At 38.4% G+C, this 24,992-nt stretch overlaps 1 protein-coding gene across 1 annotated transcript in view; it reads left to right on the top strand.

The window, feature by feature from the left end:
• The window catches only part of adamts7 (a disintegrin-like and metallopeptidase (reprolysin type) with thrombospondin type 1 motif, 7), a 136,158-nt gene that overhangs the window by 15,957 nt on the left and 95,209 nt on the right, over positions 1 to 24,992 (top strand). The window contains exons 3-7 of the mRNA XM_075473394.1: positions 10,068 to 10,251; positions 13,637 to 13,836; positions 19,682 to 19,765; positions 21,416 to 21,540; positions 23,782 to 23,931. Of these exons, the coding sequence (XP_075329509.1) occupies positions 10,068 to 10,251; positions 13,637 to 13,836; positions 19,682 to 19,765; positions 21,416 to 21,540; positions 23,782 to 23,931 (743 nt within the window). The remainder of the gene's footprint in view (positions 1 to 10,067; positions 10,252 to 13,636; positions 13,837 to 19,681; positions 19,766 to 21,415; positions 21,541 to 23,781; positions 23,932 to 24,992) is intronic.

Genomic DNA, 24,992 nt, shown 5'->3' with positions numbered 1-24,992 from the left:
TTTGAACTTGCGTTATTTTATTTATTGTGTTTTTAATGTGTTGTAAAGTGTCCTTGAGTGTTGAGAAAGGCGTTTTTTTTTAAATAAAATGTATTATCATTATTATTATTATTATTATCATTATTATTATTATTATTATCACTTCTGTCGGTACCTTTGAGCCTTCTAACTGAATTTTTCTCAAACCACCCAGAGAATAACATAGCATCTTCCTGTTTCCGCTGCAGACAAAGTGAAGGACGAGTTTGCGTTACTGCAGGTGTGCTCCAAATGTCGATATGGAGATATATGATGACAATTCTACCAAGAACAATGGACTTAATTGCAGTCTTTATGTCGCAGCCTGGCAACTGATTAAAGACGTTAGTCTGAGGAAAACTTGTGTTGGTAGTCTCCATAATCAGATTCATTATTGTGATCAAGATTGAGATTGATTTTCAATAAAGAAAAAATCTTGAAATTGTTTTGGTCGTAGTGCCCAGCCCTAATTAATAGTTCATCCTTTTCACACATTCACTTTCTGAAGTGTGCAACCCACATACATGTCAAGATGGTGTAACTTCAGTGGAGCTCTGCCTGTCCTGCACATCAGGCAGCCTCACTTCTTGTTTGGTTTTAAGCTTTTTGTCCTTTCTCTAGTTTACTTTTTGTGAAACACGTGATCAGCTGAGAAGTCGTTAACAGCTAACAGTTTGTTCCTGAAGGACTCCTAGGTTGCTTCCAACTTCGGCTGAAAATTACGGCCAGCGTTCAGAGGGTTAGTCTTTATTGTAACAGGTTACAAATGACCTGCTAACCTTTAGCTATTTGCTAATTCGCTTGATTACCTTTGTATATACTTTTTTTAAAAACTCTTCAATGGGGCAGTAAAGAAGTTTTCACTGCTGGTATGAACAAGCTTCACATTATGCATTAATGTTAATGCGTTTTTTGAGAATTTAGAATAGTAATAGGCATAATTTTAATTGGTAGGTGAGCAGTGATACAAATTTAAACGACCTGTGAAAACAAAATTTCAATGCGTAGTGGTAAAAGAATGTTGATTTTTCAGGCAGAGCTGACCCCCACTTTCCTGGAAAAAAAAACATTCCTGCAGAGTATCAAGATGCAAACTGGAAGGAATGTTGTAGTCTACATTGAAAAACATAACCACAAAAAGTACATTTGGATGTAAACATTCCTATGTTTTGATTAGTAAGTCTATCTTAATTACATACTTTTTTGTTTATTTAAATGCAAAACTGTGGCTCCATTAACTAATTACTCCTAAGTGCACATTAAGATGGAGAGATGATAAAAAATTATTTTCGTGCCTACAGCTACTGTTTATGTTCATGTACATATAAACTTGTTTCATGCTTATCCAGCCATTAAACTAACATTCCATTATGATTTTGCTGGCATTTTTAGTGATTGTAGGACTGTTGAGGTGAGTTTGTCTGCTGAATCTGCTAGTGTGTCTTGTCCTGCCTCCACCTATGGCACCCTCTATATTTTCATTACCCCCTACCCGAACCAGGGTTTGAATCCCATTCCTACTTATCTTTAACTCTTTTATTTCTCCCCCTGCCCAAACCAGGGTTTGTATCCCCACCCCGCTGTGACTGGTGTGCAGTTGGTGAGAGGCTGGGGTAGCTTGTGGTTGTGGGAAGGCAAAAAAAAGATGGTTGTTGTGGTGTGAGGAGCAGTGATGGCTGGCATTAGGGGGGTGAGTCTGGGACGCCAGTGATCATTGTGTTTACCTTGAATGGGAAACCTTTGCTTTTGTCAGTATTCAGACTGCATTAAACAACCTCTAAAGAGACCTGCAAATATCTCCCGGTGTGTTTTGTATGCTTGCGCCGTCTTCAGGTCTCAATGACACCGCTGCAAGACCAATGTCTGTCATTGACATGTAAGGTACAGCTCAAGTTTGTTTACCTTGTCTCTTATTGTCCTGGCAGAGCTCAGACTGCCAGCTGCTGCTAAAACACAGATAAAGATACCCCGTCTCTCTCTAAGAACAAAAAATTATTTTTCTTGTATTTAATTGAATATTATTTTTTGCCATTGCATTTAATTCTTCCATCTTTCATTTTTTCCCTCTCATTTTACAAGCCTGAGAAACAGAGCCAAACTTATGAGTTCTATGTCACTGTAGAAAAATTGCCAATAGTCCTGGAAGTATCCAAAGCTTTTATGTCAAATATAAGATGAGCACTAAGCTCTTTCTAGTCTGTTACTAGACACATTCCACGAACATTAAATATTTGTGACAGGTGAGAAGAGATAAGGATGCAGATTATTTTTATGTTGTTTGACCTTGAATTGGAGTTGTTTTTCAAGGAGTGACAGATGTAATATTTTCTCGATTTATTTCATGTTCTTTGCACTATTATTTCTGTCTGCAGCTTGTCTGTATGGAGCTCTTTGGAAGAGTACGCTGTTGCATAGTAGATGCAGGGCAAAATATTATGAAGCAGATTCAATATACCTAGTGTCCTGGGATTATCTGGCTTAATAAAACCCTATCAATCAAGACTGTTCGAAGTAGGGTCATGACGCTGCTTCCCTGCTTGATTAAAAATATGTGTGCATTAATTTAATCGGGCCATTCTGACACCAGGTGACAAATGACATGCATGGATGTAGGGCTGCATATGTCTCCTAAGAACATCAAATGATAACACTAAACAGATAATTCTGTAAATTAATAGCCTAACCCCTGCACTGCCTATGAATAAAGCACCAGCAGATCTGACTATAATTAAAACTCTATAAATGGGAAATGTACTGCATTTATATTCAGCTTTTCCTGTCTTGACACTCAAGGCATTTCTTACTCTGCAGATCACATTCACCCATTCACACATATATTCATACAACATCTCCTAGTATACACTGTGTTACAGGCCACACAGCGGTTTTATCGCACACACTCTGGTATAGATTACTGCATCAGAGGAAACGTGTGGTTCAGTGTCTTGCCTGATGTCTGGGAAAGCTTGGGATCGCACTACCAACCTTCAAATGCAACACTTATATAGTTCCTTATTACCCCATCTTGGCTCTAACAAAAACTCCTGTTTTCATTCATCCATTCACACAAACTCGCATATAATGCTTCTTATTATATACACCAATAAGGACCACCTAATGTTGAAGAGGTTCTCCTCATGCTGCCAAAAGAGCTCTGGTCAGTCAGGTCGTTGCCAAAGAATATCTGAGGAGTCCAGGAGTACCTGGCACCGTGATGTCAGCAGTAGATCCTTTGCGCCCATTTACTTGTTCGTGTTTATGTTTATGCATTTGGCAGACGCTTTTATCTTTTTATACCAGGGTGCAGGTTTTTCCAATAGAAGATTGAATTCGAACTAAATGAGCAGTGCTGATCTTTTTATCTGTCAGTGGTTTTAATGTTATGGCTGATCATGCTGGCCTTGCAGAGGGAGATCAGGCATTGTCCTGCAAAAAAAACAAAAAAAACTACCTCCTGGGAGAAGTAGTTGCCTTGATCATCCAAATCTCTAAAGGCCAAGAACAAGAAACCACCAGTTGGATGTGCGTGACCTTTGAACCCTTTGGCAGCACTGCATGAGATGATCAGTATAGCCACATGGTCTCAGGAGTACCCAGGAGCCGCCAAGCTCTGTGGGCTTGGGCTAATTTCAGATGGACAGAAAGACGATGTACAATTGTTCTGTGGTGAAATGAGTCCATGGTTTGACTGCTTTGGAGAAAAACACATGTCTAGTTCTGTGTGTCAAAGGATGGAAAGCCAGTGCACACCGCAGGGCTCCTCTCCCAGCTTCTTTATTGCACCAAGACGATGCTTCTTCATCATCTGGTGAAGAGCTGTTGTGCTCAAAATGTCACCTTGGTGCAATGAAGTTGCCAGAAGTTGGACCACCGCTATGTGAAATATATATATATATATATTTTTTTTGTCAAAGTCAATCAGAGTCCCTTTCATGAGTGTCTTCAATACTATATGTGTGGCGGTACCATTGATGCAGAGGCGTATATTGGAATTTTAGAGAGACATGTTCTGCTGTCTAGGTGACATCTCTTCCCTGGAGGGCAATAGTAATTTCAGCAGGACAATGCCAGACCTCATTCTTCACAACTTAAACAGCGTGGTCTCTTCAACACAGTGGCCCTCATTTATCAAACTTGCGTAAGACGAAAAACGTGCGTAGGTCGTGTGTACGTTCTTTTCTGCGCAAAGGTTGGCATTTATCAAATCCATCGTGAGCGCAGGAAAGATGAAATCGCCACGACAGGTCTGAGGCCGGTGTACGCACTTTTCCATTTTGACTTGCGGTGACTGCAACACAGCAGCGTCACTAGTGCGTGCCTCAGGAGTCGCAACAAATCCCTTGGTTAAAATTACAGACTTATCACTTTAAAGAAGGCCCATGTTGTATTTGACTTCAACATAAATATAAACATAAACGTAAATTAAATAAATTAAACAAGTACAACTCCGTAATTGGAAGAGTGATGGCTCATTATTCAACCGCGCACCCTCACACCGAACAGGAGAGGCGCTTTAACACTGCGCATACGCGCACGCGTGCCACTGTGGAGAGGTGTATAGGGCTCCTAAAGCTGGATCTGTCTCTCGGCTGCGGGGGGAACCCTATACGCCCAAAAAGGTATGCAATATTATTATTGCATGCGGGGATCTCCATAACATTGCCCAAAAAAATGGAGTGCCATTTCCAGATGTACATCCAGAGGACCCCGCACCCAGAGATCCCTACCACCAGCCTGCACAGCCAAGAGCGCTCAGGAGGAGAGAGGAACGTATTCAGCGATTCTGACTTTTGGTAAGCATTCTGTTATTCAAGGAAAAAAGAAAGGAGAACATCGATTTCTTTCAGCATTTATTCTGTGACTTCAGTGTTTCATTTATGTCTTTCAATGTAGGCTACTGTCGATAGATTGCATGGTGTGTTAAAGCCATCATCCACTTCACGATCTCTCTTTGTCTTTCTAGGACCCCTGTGGTTAACATGGCTGGCCGGTGTGACGCTGCAGACCGGGGGGCAGAGGCAGAGGCTTCGGATGTTGACGGGGCCGCGTATTCGTCGTGCGGGTCAGGTTGCCCGGATGCCACTTCGGATTCATCTGTGAATGAAAAATATTAGTTTGATTAGGAACCTCATTTGTGTTGAATATTAAAGCAACTGTTTTATTTAAACGTCTTGGGTGTGCAGTCATTCTTACCATTCTCGAGCTCTGACATGGGCGCATCAGTGTCAAGTTTCCCTGGCACGCCCGATGAGGACGTAGCTCCGATCAGGCCAGCCACCCTCTCCTCCAAGGCACTCAAATCCAAACCTGGATCGGACCCCCCCCCCCCCCCCTTTGTGACATGCTGCGTCAGAGAGCTGCGACCTTCTTTTTTTGGCCAATTTCATATCGGACCACTTCTTCCTGATCTTATTGGAGAAAAAGTAAAACATCGTTCAATTTTAGATTTCATTTAATCTGGAGTTTATCACATTTTATTGACCATCACAGTAGGGGAAAATACATAACTCGTCCGGTCTGCGATTTACATCGCCAACGCTGTTGACAGCCGTCCCAGCTGTCAACACTGTTGACAGCGTTTCTTTGCCGCCTTTCGTCTATCCATGTCGCAAACTCTAGAGGTGCGGCCTCTCAACCCCCTTTTGTAGAAGGCGTGGTTAGGATCATTACGATTGATTTCGGCCGCCGGATTTATCAACAGCCGCTCGGTTTTACGATGGGATTGGTGTGGTACGCATGTTCTGTAAATCTCACTTGAGCCTCTGCGTACGACGAGTTCTCCGCTCATATATACGATGCTTTCTACGACGGCTTGATAAATGAGGGCCAGTGTGTGTGTGTATGTGTGTGTTTGAGCTTGAAAGGCCTGTGTGCAGTCCTAGATCTGTCGCTTATATGAAATGCATAGAGCATCTAGAAGATCCAATCGGATGATAATGACTAAAGGACTGTTAAACAGATGAAATTTTGTATTCAAACCATTTAATTTGATGTTTGAGGGGCAGTGCTCCAGACCAAGAAGTTGCATCGTACTACATCGTACAACAACTGAAAGCTTGACCTGACCTTGGACTGTGTGTACTGATTCAGATGCCAGATGTTGTTGTTGTCACCATCTTTGCTGCAACAGATGAACAACTATTGCTGCAACTCAATTTCTTTTTATCAGACACCAACAATACGATTAATTTTAAAACCACTAATGACCAAAGGACTAAATTTTATTCTACATCTTCCACGATCTCGTGACCCCCAAACTATAGTTTTAAAGCATTTTTGACAAGAATTAAGAATTAATGCAGTGAGGATACATGGTGGCTCACCTTTACCCAAACGTGCACATGTGTATTTAGAATTTATAAAAAGAGGCTCTGATATTTGTCTTTTCAGCATCAGTGTGTCAGACAATTCTCTGCTCTGTGCAATCAAACCATGGAAAAGTGCTGCTGTATCTCGTTCTCTCTTTTTTACCCTCTTAAATGAAATACTGTACATATTCAAAATGTTTGTCTTTTTATGTGGGACAATTACAAAAGTGAAAAATCCAACAATATTTAGTTTAATTTGATCCATCAGCTCAAATTCAAGAGTAAGCCTCAGACTTATGTTTTTGTTGTGGTTTTATATTCCAGAGCCCCACTGAGAAACTCCAGTTATTTGTCAAAGGTGTTGCTTAAAATAACCGGATTTTGTTTTACTTTCCTTCATAAATATGCTTATTTATATCAAAATGTAATCCTTGAAGAAGGGGAGATGGCATATTCCTGCAATGCGTGGGTCATGCTAAGAATACTACATCCAGGAACTCAATCTAGGCTGTGTGAGCGGTACAATAAATGTTACAGAGGCTTTGTCAGAGACGTGGTGCAGAGAGAGCCTAATGTGCATAAAGACTGAATGCGCTCACAAACAAAAGGAGGGCAAAGGTGACATTCTTCATTGAGAAGGGCTCATAACAAAAAGCAGCAATATAATATAGTCTAAAACTTTACTACAACAATAGGATTGTAACAACAGTGAGCACAAAGTTTTGATTTTTCTGTATTTACGCCAGAATTCTTGAGAAGAAATACATGAGTTTTCAAAAGCATGTGGTTTTGTGTTGAGTTCTAATTACAGCATGTCTACGTGAGTATAAATACTGCAGTGTTATGATTACTTTTTCACCAGTGAGTTATTTCTCAGCCCAATCAGTAGTTATAATTTCAACAAGTTTTGGTTCAATTTACTAAGACAAGAGAAATTATTTTAAGAACATTGAATGACACAAGCCTGGAAATCCAGTCTGAAATTAAATTGTCAAAATTCTTTATTTATTAAAAATATTATTTGATTTTGCTGAAGGCTACATGTGAATGAAGCAGCTTCAACTTCTGACTTGTCTTCAACTATTGGGGAACTGTAAGAACCTAGCTGATACATTTTAATAAATGTGTATGATAAGCAGGTGTACAGTATCAAAAAAAGCATCTATTCCACGAAGTTAAGCCTCCACAATTGCTTTGTTAAGTCTGCAGGCCGCATACATCGGCAGAACCCGCTCTATTTATTTAACTCGGAGCCTGTCATGACATGTGCAGCTACAGATAGCCTTTGAGCCTGGTCTATCTTTGTTACTGAATGCGGAAGACATGGGGAACAACCCCCCCCCCTTTGCTACATACAACTTTCTCCTTTAGTATGCAAGCTCTCCTGTGTCATATTCAGTGGAGCTGTGTGACAGCTGAAAGACAGTAAACTGGAGAAGAAGGTGGACAAGAATTATATATAAGGCTGAGATAGTCGACCACTGGAATTTGTTTTTGGCTCTTTGCCAGTGTGATTTAGGGCGCAACAAGTCATCAGACATTTGATCTTTCTACCCTCTGTCATTCCTTAGAGTTGTACAGTAAATTTAAGACGTTGGACTGTTTATGTTCACTGCAAGCTTAATTTGTCTTGTTTTTATGAGCGGAGGAGAGCTCAGTGCTCATCCAAATTTAGATTCTGCGGCCGATACTGTACATTATATTTGATTTGAAACCCATCTTGATGAGTAATTAAGCACAGTTTAGTCACAAGTGTGAGACTTTGAGTAAAAAAACAGAAAAAATGTTGGGTTTTTCATAGTTTTCAATTTGTTGAATTTCTATTTGGGTAAACGGTAAAGTCAGTAATGTACAATAAAAATCAAATGGTCTTTATTTCATGTTTCAAGGTTTTTCAAAGGCTGAAAAAAAGTTATAGTGGACAGTTGGCTTTAACTGAGGCTGTTTTGATGCTGCTCGGATCCATCTGCTGCACTTTGCAGAGTCTAGCTGCCCTATTATTTGAGCTTATTGATATTTTCCACGTTATCACTCTCCCTCTGTGCAAATATGCAGAGTTGTTGTTTGGAAAGGTCTGTGTACTGTCTCTGTTCTTCTTGTGTCACAATTTGTTCTAGTTTGTTTGTATTGGTGCCTTTAGCCGACACCTCTTTTCTGCAAAACTGGCTAATTGACTCACCCAACTTATTGGACTCTCATTTGGCTTAAAACCAAAGGTTTCCCATTTAAGGTAAATACAAGAAACTTGTGCTAAAGAAAAAATGGAACAGACTCAGTGAATATTCCCTATACTCCCTATTTAGATCAGTGAGCAGTGCTGACCAACATGTCTTTGGGGTCAATAGGAGGGAACCTCCTTTCATCAGTGTTTCGTATAGTTGGGACCACGACGCCTCCAGAAGGCTAGACAGTGATCACTGGCGTCCCAGAGTCACTCCCCTAATGCCAGCCAACACTGTTCCTCACACCACAACAACCATCTTTTTTTTTTTTTCCTCCCCACAACCACAAGATACCCCAGCCTCTCACCAACTGCACACCAGTCATAGCAGGGTGGGATACAAACCCTGGTTCGGGTAGGGGGTAGAAATAGAAGAGGTAAACATAAGTAGGAATGGGATTCAAACCCTGGTTCGGGTAGGGGGTAATGAAAGTATAGAGGGTGCCAGAGGTGGAGGCAGGACAAGACACACAAGCAGATTCAGCAGACAAACTCTCCTAAACAGTCCTACAATCACTAAATATGCAAGCAAAAACAAAGCCATGCAAGCCAACCCACCTAAAATGGCTGCCTGGTTTCAAATGGCTCACATGGGTCACACCCTACTACACTTAAATATCCTTAGATATTTCTTCTTTGCTTCATCAAAGAGTCTGTTTTCCCTAAGTGCTCCCCCTGCTGGGCCCCCAGCTACTATTGCTTCTTCTTATCCAAATCCACTGACTGGACTTTACTGCCTCATCTGACACTTTCTTCCCTATTTTCCTCACACTCTGTCCACTTACACCCAGCTCCTTCAACAATTAGACCACAGACTTTGCAACAAATCCTCTACATCCACTGGACAGCACAGAAAAAGTAATGGAACTTATCTTAGTTTAATCCTACTGTTGGATTGAAGTGAAAGGATTTTTGTGTGCATCTCAAATATTTGCAGTCAGAGGGATTATGCAATAACTGTGATGGGCTTAGCTTTAACTGCAAAGCACCTGCAGGATGCGATAAGATTCATCAGCATGGACATGTTGAAACATCATCAGCGGGAAAATGGATAGCATCAAATAGATGATATGCTTGTGGTCACGCCAACAGAGAACACATATTTTTAACCTAGTAACAGTGTTTTGTTAGATATTGAGGAAGTACAGTACTGTAAGGTTCCAACTTTTTCATATATTTAAAGGTAATTTAACAATATACGTGAGCAAAAAGCTCTTGTCCTGTTTGACAAGCAGTTTAATATAATAAAAAATAATGCTTTCTAAGATAAGAATTAGCAAATTTGCTTTTGATCAACACATTGATTGACCTGATTTGTTGCTGTACTTTGATCATATGTCACCTTACATCTACTCATCAGACACTGTATTTTGTTCCAAAATTCATTTTGAATATTGAATCGTTTTTTTTTTTTCAAATGGCTCGATAAACTCCTCTGTGTCAGTCCCAACTAAAACAGTTGATCAAATGTTTAAAGAAATTAAGAGAAAAATTTATCTACAATTGCTTTGTTTCTTCAGACAGGACTGTTTAAGTTGTCTGATGAAGAGTTCTTCATTCAGCCTCTGGAGAAGTCCCATGATGAGACCGCAGCACCACAAGCCCACGCCATCTACAAACGTCACGCATCCCCACCCCTCCAGAGTCCAGTCATGCAACCCATCTCAGTGAAACGAGCTCTCAATGCTACCTGTGGAAACAAAAGTAAATCATAAATCATTCCTTTATGCACATACGTATCTTTCCTTTAAGGTCATTACAGTTTGACCTTCTCTTGTTTGAATTTACATATTTGAAACTGTACTATAACATTGTCTGCTAGCACTTGTGAGAGTTAGTCAGGAAAAGTAGCCCACATTATGCACAACCTTATCCACTGATTGGTCCTCAGACGCTGAGCTATGAAGGATGACAATGAAGATGATGATTAAAGTTTCTCATCTCTCATGAGTTTGTCTCGGGCGAATAATCTGCACATGTCAAAGGAATAGAATTGTAGCTCCTCATAAATCAGCTGATTAAAATTCTGAGGTGGCTCAGCTGGTCATGAAAGACAATCAAGCATCCTAGAATGATGAAGAGGATCTGCTTTGAGTTATTGAATGGATTTTTGGGAAATAACTCGACCTTTGGTTTGGGAAACACTTGAAAAAAAAAAACAGGAGCTGAAAATGACATCAGTGTAGCGGTCCACATGTGATTAATGAATGATTTCAAGACTTATTAAAGGTTCAGTGACATTTTTTTCATTGTGACTACTTGTATAGATGATGACGTTTACTTTAAAAACTATTATAATTATATTATATTGTACTAAAGAATGTAGTATGTACATTACAAACTTTATCTCCAGAAAAGGAGACTTTTTCTAAAATGCAATAAAATTAAAGCTGTTTTTTTTTTAAATTTATTTTAATCATTATTAACAGATGCAAGTCCAAAAATTTTATTCTGTACCTTCACTAACTGACTTCTTTGTATTTAGAAAATATAATCAAATTTGATGCAGCACCACACATTAAAAAACAGTTTGGGGAAGGGCAAAGAGTTTACAAGCACTTCGACAAGTAGTGTCCTTGGGGAAGATACTGAACTCCACGTTGCATCCAAAGCATTCATCGATGTGTGAATGTAAATGGACTGCACTTGTATACTAATACCACTTTTCTAGTCAAAACTCAAAGTGCTTTTACTCTAAAAGTCCAAATTTTCTCTGTCACACACATTCACACACTAATGTGTGAAAGAGAAAAAGCACTTCATGGCTGAAAAAGACACAGACCACAAAGGGCTTTTTGAGTTTTTGTTCGAGTGTGTAAATGTGGCTTACAGTGGGTTAAATGTGAAGGTTCAGCTAGACTAGAAATGCACTATTTAAGTAAGGCAAGGCAAGTTTATTTGTAGAGCACAATTCGTACACAAGGCAATTCAAAGTGCTTTACAGCTACATAAAATCACAAGAAGTCAAATAAAATCATTCCAAAAAACATAAAAAATAATCATTAATTAATTTAATTAAAAGTGAAGAGTGCAGATAAAATAAAAATAAGTATAGTGCAGACAATCCAAACATGGTCAGAAAATCATCTAACAAACATGATTGCCAGAGCTTTGGTCTTTTACATCTATGGAACATGATATTGTGAAAAAATTCAGAGACTCTCAGGAACTCTCGGTTCATGAAGGCGCAGGAAAGAAAGCACTGGGTCCGAGCTCATCTTAGATGGACAGAAAGACAGTGGACACATTTCAGCTACTTTTGGAAATAATTACATTGGGCTCTGTTCCAAAGATGGGGAAAAAAATAAATGAAAAAAAGCATCTTGGAGCAAAGTTCTGTTCCTGTGATTGTGCATGTGGGTGCATCTGTGTGGATGACGAGGGTATGAGCAAATGCACCATTGATGCAGAACTGCATTTTGGAATTTTGAAGAGACGCATGCTACCATCAAGGTGATGTGTTTTCTCGGGAGGTTCGTGTTTATTTCAGCAGAACAATGTCAGACCTCATTGTGCACATCTTAAAACCTATAGCTTCGTAAACACAGAGTGTGGGTTTGACTGGTCTGTCTGTGGTCTAGATCTATCTCCTAATAAAAATGTATGGCGGATCTTAAAGCTGCGCAGCTGAAATCTGCTGTACAGCAAGATTAGACACGGATTTCTTTTGCAATACTATCCATGTCTCTTCAGGTCCCAGATGATTAAACTGTGTAATTTAAAGGCAGGGTGATGTAACACGCAGTCTAGATGGGGTTGGAATATAGAGTGGATTTAGAGTTCAAACTTAAAGTTTTGTTTTTAATGATTTGTTTGTCATTCTTCAAGTTGTTTGACAGCAAGATTGCATGGACTTTCAGTTCAAAAGCAAAAGTGTCCTCCATGATTTGGTAAACTAACCCTTCACTTCATTCATCTTAGAATTTCTTTCCTCATTTCATCCCACAGGTACTCTACAAGGATTAGTTGGATTCCTTTTGTACTGTACAACATATTCCTTCAACAGCCAGTGCATTATGTATAGAAATAATTATTTCTTTAAGTTTGCTTTTCTGTATGCCTTTGAGAGCCCACACTTGCTTTAGAAAAACACCAGAGGATAGATAACCCCACCTCCATGATTTACCAATACCCAAAGGAAATGGTTGGAGTTGTTTGTGGATTTTTTTTTTTTTTTTTTTTTAACCATTTGATCCATTGACTCATCCACCAAAAACACACATCATCAAAGGCAGCTGTATTTGTGTGCTTGTTCTTTTACAAATTTACCTTAGCTGTCTTATTATTTGAGCTTACGAATGTTTTCTACCACTCTTCCTATGTGCTAATACTCGTTGGTACTGTTTGGAATGGTCTGTGTACTGAATTTTATCTGGTAATTCTTATTGATCTTTAAAGCAATCCTTGCTGCTGTTTATCCGTTTTAATGATTTTCCTCACAAGACATCCAGTGTACCATGGGTACTTCATATAACTTTTCTATAACACTTCCAAGTGTAGAGGAAGGAAGATTGAGTTTTTTTTACTCCTTTGTGAAAACAAACTTCGCTTTAGATTTTCTGAGCTTTCATGACTTGTTTTTGGCTGTTTCTAAAGTTTGCTTCCAACTTACCAGTTCCAAGATTAGTAACAGTATATAAAATGTTTAAAGTCAATTACCCGTGAGTTAATGCAAGTTCAAGCATCAAACATGATTTTCTATAACTAGTTTGTGTGTTTGATGATTGATTAGGCAGCTAGAGGAGTATTATTAAGAAATGTTTAAATGCTGATCAAAGATTCAAGTGTTGCAATTTTAGGCCACATTGTAAATTATTCCATGAGATCATTAGGCTTAAAGAACAAACAGTGTTGTTTTTGGGTGCTTTGGTCTTTCAAGAAACGTATTCCTACTCATTATTTGTCATTAAACACTGAAATAACAACCGCTTATGTAACCTTTGCAATTAGCAAGTCAAAGCCTTTATCGAAAAAAATACTTCAAAATACAAGAGAGTGTATGTGACTAAATATTTAATGTGGTTTGTTTGCACGCATTGCGCCTGAGTGAGAAGATTTTAAATTTCTGCTTATATCCTCTCATCTCCAGATTACCATCACAGTTTTGAGAACATTGAGTTGCAGCGGGAGCGGTGGGAACACCGGCAGCAGAGAAGAAGGAGGCGAATCCGTCAACGCTCAGTGAGCAAAGAAAAATGGGTGGAAACACTGGTGGTGGCTGACCCTAAAATGGTGGACCATCATGGGAGCAAAGCTGTGGAAAGCTATGTCCTTGCTATCATGAACATTGTGAGTACTTAACCTAATGACGCCCTTTGAACGTGTCCTACACACTGCGAAATTAACAGATGGCTTAAGTCATACAAGATGGTTGATCTGATTCAAATCTTGGGAATCAATTTAGAATCAGCACATCAAACCTTTTTTATTGTGGCTCAAACTAATCCTAAACATTTATTGCACTGTCCCGCTGAAAGAAGCCACTGTAAATATGCTAAGCTTCATGGCGCATATACAGATGATTACTGACGTTTCCCAGTAGAACATGGCCCACAGCATCATACTGCCTCCGCTGGCTTGCCAGCATTCCATAGTGCAACCTGCTGTCATCTCTTCTCGTGGGAAATCACATACATGCATTCAACTGCTCATGTTAAATAAAAGAAAAAAGGATTAATCAGACAAGATTACAATCTTTTACCTGTCTTTAGGGACGCTTCTCCATCAATCGAAAACTGCCATGTTTCCACTGCTGGGGCAGTCGTAGGTACCTGCCTTGATCCCACTATTTATAAGTCTTGGTGGCAGACAAGGGTTATCATGACTTCACAGATGTTTTATGGAAACAAACCAAATGGATCACCCTGCATTCACTGGTCACACTTCCTTGGTCCACTTACTCTGAACCTTAACATTCAACAGCCTTTTAGACCGGTTGTTCTGGAGATGCTCTATGCGCCATCATTTGTGGCCCAAGTCATTCAGATTCTTAAATTTCAACATTTATCCCATCCTGTGTCCCAAACCCTTGATTTGCTTGCTATCATTCCCATGAAAGCTGCCATTAAAATGAGATAATGAGTGTTTTTGAATTTATTCTGTTAGTGCTTTGGATGTTATGGCTGATTGGTTAACTGTGTCAGAGCTTGGCTTTTAAACCCTATCGTTAATTTGTGTGCTAAGCTAAAGCTAAGCTAGCTGTTACCTGGTTATAGCTACATGTAGCTCAGTAGAATGCCTGAATGGACGGTATGAAGTCTTTGAAAAAATTATTAAATGATGATCTTTGTCTGAAATTATAAGTAGGAGACAAGTAGAGATAGCTTGAACTATTTTATTACAAATACTAATTTTAGCTTTGGAGATTGACCACACTCTCCTCTGTTAGCTCTTTGTCGAAAAACTGGCTTTACTGGTTAGTTTTCATGGTTGCTGACATAACAACTTAGGCTTGTCAGATTCTCTCAACATATTTTATTTAAAAAAAATGATTAATGAGAAATCTTTTCATTTGATGAATAAATATTTTACTACCCAAAAAAAGTGAGGTAACTGTCTCATCTTCTACTCAGCTCAGTTAAAGGCAGAGAGAGTTGGTAGAACGCCTGATTTGAACGTCTATCGACTGTGAGTAAAAACATTCAAGATATTAGGTTGCTTCTAAATTTCTCTCTGAATGAGATTATTATTGTAGATGACAATTTTTTGTCTGACAACCCTGTGGTTATAGAGTCAAGATTTTATCGGAGCAGAGCAACCGTTTCAAATAGTTTGGAAGTTGACGCGTCTTGATGGGCCTTTTTTAAATCACAGAAATTGATTACCATCCAACAAGAGAATATGTAAATCAGAGCAGTTTATTTGTAATTCAGCTGTTTTAATACAGATTATGTAAGCACAGAGAGTAGGAGAGATACAAACAGATGTAAAGGGGTGACTAAAAGCAGAATGTAGATGCAGTGTACGAGGTTAAATGATGCCTTGTCATTTGGGACACTTTGCATATTCTCAACGATGTATATATATTTTTGGACATTTTTCTCAGCTTGACATCGCTCTCAACCTGGCCCGTCCTCCTTAACTCTGCGAGCAGCTGTGTTTAAGCGTTGTTTGCTTTGTGAGTTGCAGATTAGATATCTACCTGTTTTAATGTGGTCTTGGTCCATTGGATAAATACAGTGGGGCGTCTTCAAATATTCAAGACTGTTCAGTGCAGCCCAGGCTTCCCCATATCAGACCATCTGGGATCTGATGAATTAACAGGTCTTACTGATACTTTACAGTTTGATGCTGTGTACAAAAGTTGTAGAGAGCCATTCATTTTCTTGTGCTCTCTGTGATGGAATTAACTTGTTACCATTTCTAATTTGTGTACTGATGTGGTAATAATAATTCTTCCATCTAGCTCGATGGTGTAATGAGTCATTGTAATTTCTTCTCCATAATACGCCTCTTTTTTTTCTAATGTAGACTAGCATTTTCAGGATTGCAAGCAAGTGTTGATTTATGGGACTGAACAGCCATGTACTGTAAAGCTATGGAAATTTGAAAAAGGGTTTTCAGCTTGTGTATTAATTTATATAAGACATAAATCAATCCCAGTATAATATAACTAACTGTCCTGCTTACATTTCCTCATATTAGTATTCTCTCCATTAATGGCAACAGCGCCACTGTTACAGTTTATATAGATACACTTACAGGAAGATTTTATTATTATCAGCTTTGCATAGCACCAACTGTATCAAGAAAAACTTTGACATGTTGACCAGAGGGATGTGTCACTTTGTTTGAACTAGTCTGTTAAATTATATCAGCGAGATTCTGTAGAGTGTCCGCATACATACAGTAAACCCTGGCACCAAGCTCCCTTTCATTTTTTTTTTTTATCTCTCAAGCATGACTCTAGATTTTGACATTCATTTGTTAAAACATCTTCTTGATTGGGGTTAAGTAAGCTGACTCTTTATTTATTATTAATTAACATGCAAATGAGCCTCTCCAAAATAGTATAATCTAGCAGTAACTGCAGCTCTATCATAGGACTGAATAACAGGAAAAAGAATTTACTAACAGAAAAGGAGACGGTCTACCCTACTTTGCAGACAATAATACACAGAGGAAGCAGCCATTATTCCCCACTTCCTTCCATGGTTCTTTCTTGAGGTCCTTACACTACAGCTTTGAACTCGAACACCTCAAACAATTCTGTTTTGTAAAATCAGTTTTACAGTACTTCAAGGGAAACTGTGTCTTACCCATGTCCAAACAATAATGTCATCATCTTCCTCAACCACCAAATGCCTCATTGCCTCATTGTTAATGCTTGCTTGAAGTATTTTTATATTGTGCCGCTCCGTTATCACACAGTGGAATGATTTACATGCATAACAGCTTTGACAGTCAACCTAGGCAGGAATAGTTTGGAATCCTTCGCACCAAAATATTTTCCAGTTTCCTTTCACATGGTGCCTCGATTGTTCGTTATTATGATGTCTGAGGGATATTCACGATCAATTTGCGTTCATGAAAAAGCGGTATGTTAGGGCATACAGTGAAGAAGGATATGAAAAGAATTATGCAAGCACTATTTAGCTTTCAAATCTCTTGACTGTGAAATACACAAAAAACATGTACAGCAACATCAATGCTACATTGTTGTGTGTGTGTGTGTGTGTGTGTGGTTAAACACAGCTCTGTTTTGATTCAGAAGACAAATACGTGAAACAATATGAAAAAAAAATGTCGAAAGATGGATAAAAAGCATAGCCATTGTTACTAATAAGATTTGTGGCAGTTGTTTATTCAGAAGTGTACCAACATATCTGTGAATGACTCTGGGGCTTTGAGCACAGTTTTGATTTATTGAGTCATTTATGTGTGTCAGAAGTCTTGGGGATTAAGAGTCACAATGTGCACAGAGGGTGAAGTGTGTGGAAGTTTTGCCTGACAACAAGAGAAATGAAGGGTATCTGACGAGTATCCGCGTTGCTCCGTGCAATAACTCTACTGTCATCTGACTCAAATGGTCATTTATAAATGTGGTTATTTGTATTGAATCTGCCTCTCTCAGTTACTCCTTGGCCCTTGTGGTTTGTTGAATTAATGTTTGAAATTTACTGTTTACTTTTGTTAAAAAGTAAGCACAGCATTGTACAGTACCTTGTGCATTTGTTGCGTTGAAAGTATTGAAAGATAGCGAGAGCGTTGTAGATGCTGACGCATGCAGAATAAATGAATGACCATGAAAATGAAACCTCGTGAACTGTAATTTGTTGTACAAACTGGGAATTTAGATATACCCTGTATTTGTTTTTTTATTTGTGAATGTTTGCTTCAATAGTTTAGTCTCATGTCCATCTCAGTTAATGCAATTAAAGTGAAATGTAGCGACAAAAATCAACGACAGCCACTTGAATTAAAATTTTTTAACCTACTCCAGTTACAGCATTAACTGAATTAAATACTGTAGGAGGATTATTGCATGAAAATTGTGTCCACGGGTACAGGGCCACCAAGATTCCTAAAATCGAAACTATTTCTCTGTTATGATTGCCAACATTCACGTATCCTGGATTCAGGTACCCTTGAAAGGAAACTGTTTACATGCCATGAATCTGAGCACATCGCAGGACACTCTCTGAGCGCCTCTGCACACCTGACCTGCTGCTCCTCAACAAAAATTGAGTCAGCCAGCCAATTTCTTAGTGGTGGTGTTTCTGACTTCTTCCTACAGCCTGACGAGGATTTTGTCTGAAGCATGCAATTTATTCAACAGCAAGCAGATATCCAAACAAGACAGAAAGTCTACTTGAGCTCTCCAGTGATGACGCTTTAGATGCTTCCTTTTTTAAAAGACATATCCTGAAGAAGTTAATAACACCTTTGTGATAACTGTGTTTCTCTGTGAGGATCACTCTGTTGGTTCGGAGACTCACCTCTGTTTCTTTCTCAATGTCCATTATTCAAATCAGTGTACAGTGATTCATCTCTGTCCTCCATTAGCTAACCTCACTTTATCACTGCCGTTTATAAAGCGTCTGTCTGAATTATCAAATCCAACATCCAATCAAGACAAGAAGTCACTTTCAAAGTTGTAGACTTGGCCATTATTGGTTCCAAGCAAACCCACCTATTTTTAAATCAAGAATTGATTTTGAGGTGCCAGTTTTTACATCTTTATTATTTTCTGAGAAAAAACTAAACGCTCAAAGCATGAGGGACTCAAAGTAAACTGATTGCACGGTTCATTTTGTGAGATGTGAAATTGATGTATGAGAGGCTATTTTAGGGTTTAAGAATTATATAAATTCTTATATATATTCTTATTCTCATAAATTCTATAAAGTATAATCACAGACAGATAAGGTGAAGGCTTTGGCATTCAGTACTTAGTTAAAGTATGGCGGCACTGTGTTAAACCTCTGAGGTTTTTCACTGTTTATATCCCCAAGAAAAATGATTCCTTTGAATAATTCACATCATTTTATTGTTTGATGCATGAATTAAACAAGAGATTAGATTAGCATACCCAGACAGAGGACAAGATGTCTCTGAAAGGGGAAAATGTTCCATTTATTTTCTCTGTGCATTGGTCTTGATAGAAAATGCAACGGTCGATTCATTTTGAAAATTAGATGCCAAAGTAATAGACATAACTGTGATACAGCCCACTGTCAGTGAGCATGCCAAGTCTGACTGTTTGTTTTTCTGCAAAATTTATTCAAGCCGGATTATCTTTTTCATACATTTCTTTTTCTAACGTGTACTTTCTGATAAATTCGTTTGTGACTCACAGCAGCCACCTGCTGACCTTGGTTTCTTTAGCCTATATTTGATATATATGTGTGTTATTTCATTTCAGCAGGGTGCTTCTGGGACAGCAAGAAGCCAGTCAGCAGGGAGTCTGTCTGTGTGGAGTTTGATTGTTCCCTCTGGTGTCTTTATTGATTTTTCTCCTGCTCCCTCTCACACTTGGAAGATGTGGGTTTGGCTAATTGGTGATTTGACAGGCCTGAATGTGAGCGAAAATGGTGTAGAACCTATATAGGATAAATCTGAAATGGATGGATGGATACTGTAACTGATGTTTAATTACATGGTTTGTTTAGTTTTTTTTTCATTTTTCTTTCAGGTGGCTGGTCTGTTCAGAGATCCCACTATTGGGAATGCAATCAACATCGTTGTTGTTCGGCTCATCCTACTGGAGCAGGAAGAGGTGAACCTGATTTGTATTTGTTCGGGCATCTATGTAGCTGCTGAATACTTTGAATTTCCCTCGGGATTGATAAAATTTCTGTCTGTCTGTGTCTATGGTGTGTGGTTAATTTCAGATTACACAAGGTTAAATTAAAGTTTGCATTTTTTTTTGACATAGTTGATTATTTACAGCAAACTACAAAACTTAATTCTAAGCTGTTAAACTGGAAGGTTTTAGTTCATACATAAGAGCTTGAATAAGGGCAACAGGACTTTTTTTTTTGGATCTTGAAGACGTTTCACCTCTCATCTGAAAGGCTTATTCAGTTCTTTGTAGTTCATTCACTGCCTTCATTGCCTCTGGAGTGAAAAGCTAAGGTGGGATAAATAACCACCTCACCCACAATATTTCCAATTGTGCTGTCAAATCCATACTGTTTATGTCCCGAAAGGATTTTTTGGACAGTTAGGTCTCATGATTTAACGTTTAGTCTCTGTTCAATGTTTTTTTTCTTATTTTTTTTGTTTTCATGAAATGAAGTAGACAATTGGCCCTTTGAAGTCAAAAGTGATGGCAACAGTTGGTTAGCACACCATTTTGCATGTAATTTGTTAAATTTATGACTAATAACATGATAATAGAGTAAGTTGCAGCCCCCTGATTATTTATTGTTTCATCATTAGTCAGATTCACTTACTTACTTACTTGCTCCTTTGCCAAGAATTACACGTGTATAAAAAGGAATTTGGGAACATGGGGATGCCGGTAAACAACCACAGACTCCCCATTTTTATAGTCTTATTTATCCTGGATGAAACAATCAATATATATGTCAAATAGGAATTAAACATGAACCCGTGAACTTTAGAGAGGCTAGAAATGGATGATTTTATTTCAAGCCAAGTCCCGATAACGGGGTGCAATCTGCACAAAAATTAGAGTGATATCAACATTATTATCTAACACCGTGCAAGATAATAACTAGGCATATATTCCCTTCAACCTTTCTCTTTTTTTGCTCTAAAACTATGCTCTTAAAGAGAGACACATGTTTTCATTAGTTTTTGATGGTTTCAAAGTGGAATAATCCAAATCCAAAATATGCAAAACAAAGGCCTGTCTGTTAAGACGTTTTCTCAGAGATGTTAATTAAAGTCTGTGACATTCGATGGTTTACCGAGTCAATTAAAACACTGTGGATAAACATTTATTCTTTCAAGATAAAAAAATTAATTGTACATGCCTTCTGAATGCCACTAGATTAGCTGTAACTGACAGTTATTTTCTGAATTTAGTTTTATGTGTCAAACCTGTATAAATACTGCTTGATAATTATACTCATTATGACTGAAACTACAGTCATTCCGAGTCAAATAATGATTGCTATTTCATTGTTTGCAATAGTCAACACTTTGACAAAACTGAAATATTTCTTTAAGGCAATACGTAATAAAAAGGCAGATGTAAATGGAGCAAATTAGCCAACGATGAATAATACATTGTAGGGTTTAAGGGCTTGATAAATACTGTTTTTAAATGATGGAACAAGCAATTTTTACAATTCAACAGCCTTTCATTAAATTGTATTAAGATTTTTCTCTTTGCTTCACCGTTTCACTTAAGGCGTTTGATAATGTTCGCTATCTTTTTGGGATGTGTTTTACACAGGATGACTTAAAGATTACACATCATGCTGACAACAGCCTGAACAGCTTCTGTAAGTGGCAGAAGAAACTCAACATGAAAGGGGACGAACACCCGCTGCACCACGATGTAGCCGTTCTGCTCACCAGGTAAATAAGGACCAACTTTTCTTTATTTTTTTCCTCAAACAAGCTTGGTCACATCATGCTATTTCAGTGCGGTTAAACATTTAGATTGTTGCAGAGAGACGCGTCTAAGCTGCATCTTCTTAATCACAACTTTTCTTGTTTTGTTGTTTTGTTCATTATTACGTTAAGAATCTGTACTTAATTAGTACTATTTGACGGAATAATAATCTAAGGTTCTCCAGTTGATGAACATCCACTCAGTAAATTTGAATTAGGTCCTCCCCTGACAGATGGATTAGTTTCCTCCTGAACTCATGTGACTTTGCAAAATAGTTTTGATGGTTTCTTTTTGTAATACAACCAAGTAATTAATTTAGAATTCAGAAACTCCCGTGTATCCTCTGAATTATTAAAAAAAAAAAATTAACGGCAGGAGACATCATAAAACATCTCTTTCAGTGAAAAAAATCTTCACAATTTCCCCTTTTTCTCCATTGAACAATTTTTCTTTGACATGAACATGAACTCAAACATGATGCAACATACGCATGTTACTAATTTTCAAACCTGGATTACCATTTGCAAGGTTTTACCTTTTTGAGTCGAATGTTGTGAATCTTGCATAATTTTTTAACACATACTAAAACTGATTTCTCAAAAGATCTGAACATAAAGGCAAAGCCAGTCACTTAAGTTGAAGTTTTAATCTCTCAAATAGCTTTCATTTTGTATCCATTTTCTCTTCAGAGGCTCATAAAGGTTTTTGTGGACAGTTTTCAGAAAAATCTCAGGTCGACGGGAGCTGCTCTTCTCAAACATTGCCAAGGTTTTGGAATTCTTTCTTGAATTAGGTGTTTGGTCGGAATAGGTTAAATGTACAATATCGCTCTGCCAACTTTTGAAAAGGGTAACTCCAAGTCACACATGTATCTTATCCGGGACCAGTTTAGGTATTCATTCAGTTGAAATATTGAATATTCTTTTGACTCTATAATCAAGAACACAATCTGGGAGTTCACCAGTGATGTTGTGTTGACCGATACAGAATGCACAGTCGTGTCCTTACATCTTTAAACTAACAAATTAGATGTTGTACGTACGAATGAAAATGATGAAAGTAAGAAATTTTAATTCACTTTACTTGTATTGCACCAGTTAACAACAAATGTTACCCTAGAGCACTTTAAAGAGAAAATAAAAAAGTTATTAAACAAGTCCAATTACAGTCCGATGCAATCCAATTATAGATTCAATTATCGATGAATACAAACACCGTACTGTTTTTAATGTTAACCACATATCCTGCTTGTTGTTTCACTGTTACTGTCAATATTTCAGCTGTTTGGTAATTCATGAATTGACCTGACATCACAGTTATCATAAACAACAAAAACGTAGTTTTAGCAGGACCGGTGGCAGGAAAATGGCTCTCTTTCCCTAAGAGCGCATAAGCTCATTCACAGGCTCACAAATTTCTAGCAGAGCTGATTTGTCAGAAATGGTGGAATGCCAAGCAGCAGCATATTCTTTATTTGAGGTGTTCAAAACCAGTGACGTAGCAGGTATTATGCAAAGTGTGCCACCTTTTTTGTGCGACCACTCTGAGCACACAAAATTGAGCATTTCTGAACCCACTAAAAAGGGAGCTAGTGTCATCATGATGGCTATTTTTCATGTAACCAATCACATGTGCAGAAACTATGAGTAAAGAAATAAATAGAGCACCTGGCCAGCACTGTCTGCCAGACAAAAGCACTATGTAGACACGGGTCCTGACGTAGTTCAGGAGCAGCATCTTCTGTTGGAGACAATAACACCTACTGATGTTGTAACTTTGCAGATTGTTAAAGTAGAAACTCCGTTGTTTCTTATTATTTACGCTTACCTGACACAGCAGCATCTGAAGATAAAACAGGCCAAAATCCAACATGATTAAGTATAAACTCTTTTGTAACAACAGAAATGAGAGCAATGATCTGTATAGGAACACCGAAGAGATGTAAACACTAGAAGATCAGATTACTGAGACAGAAAAGAAGGTAGAAAATAGGTTTGATGGAGGATAAAATGAGAGCAGTTGTATGAGGACACATCCCAAATATATTAACACTTTCTCTGCTTCTTAAAAAGAAATACACTGTTTGTTGTCTATACCTGAACTTGCTTAATATAGTGTTTTAATCCATTTATATAATCACTGAATGAATAGATACTGGCAGAAGATGATGTATGTGACCAACACTCAGTCTCCACTTTCCAAAGGAAGGACATCTGTGCAGCCATCAACATGCCTTGTGAGACTCTGGGTTTGTCCCATGTGGCAGGAATGTGTCAGCCCCATCGCAGCTGCAGCATCAGTGAAGACACGGGCCTCCCAATGGCCTTCACTGTGGCACACGAGATGGGACACAAGTAAGGTTTCATTGCATGCGCACATACACAAGCGTGCCTATTAGTGCTGGGCGGTATACCGGTTCACACCGAATACCGGTTTATAATTTCATTATGATATGAATTTTTAATATACCGCCATACCGGTGTATTTGATTACACAACGGGGGGGAACGCTGCGTCGCGCGACATTGTTTGAGACGGGACCCTTTTCAGTGTTGCGCTTCTAAACACACATGTTTACTGTCTATTTTTAACGCTATTTAAAAAATACTCGTATTCATTAAGCTGCATTTCCTTTCCCTGCTCTCCCTCCGTCTCTGTCAGTCACGCGTCTCTCTCGCATAGCCTACTCACACACACACACACAGCCCCTCCCCTCCGTGCACACCGCGTGTGTCTCCATCAGCGATATCATCCCTGGAAGCTTGCTAGCTTCAGCGTCGCGTTAGATTTGCTCAACCGAAAGAAGACGGCTGGCGAAATTCACAAAAGGTTGGTATCACGTGCAACTTTATAAAGTCACACATTAAAAAGTCCTATAAAAATATTTTTAATACAATGTTGTCCCGTCCCGACCCGTCCCGTAGCAAACAAGCGATTACGCCTTCTTTATAAAGTTAACTAGTCGCAAGTTTGCCGTAAAAAAAAAAATTTAGTTGGGTTGTCGAGGTCAAAACACTAGCAGCTGTGAATCAAGTAAAGTAGTTTTTTTAAACTGTTACACTGAATGTTTGCTGCTTCAATCCGGATGAGTATTGAAAAATATTTTCCGCTATTGAAAAAGAGACGTGTTGAGGATGAGGACCAGCCTGAACCGGAGGTATCAGTCTGAAACAGCTGAACAGTCCGACCAGTGTAATTAGCTATGTTATTAATTTGTTTACAATGAAGATGTGAGTATTAATACAATAAAGTTCTGTGTGACCAATTATTAACAAAGGAATTATTTTGAAGAATTTTTATTTTAATTTTTAATTCTGTTCTCAATCTGTAGAAAATGCTGTGAACACCTAATTATGCATGAAAAAAAATACCGTGATATACCGTGAAACCGTGATAATGTGAAAAAATACCGTGAT

Source organism: Odontesthes bonariensis, chromosome 1 (assembly GCF_027942865.1).
Source record: "Odontesthes bonariensis isolate fOdoBon6 chromosome 1, fOdoBon6.hap1, whole genome shotgun sequence".
In the NCBI taxonomy this organism is placed as follows: domain Eukaryota; kingdom Metazoa; phylum Chordata; class Actinopteri; order Atheriniformes; family Atherinopsidae; genus Odontesthes; species Odontesthes bonariensis.
The sequence above is the reverse complement of the archived record's forward strand: the minus strand, read 5'-3'. Positions and strand labels throughout refer to the sequence as shown.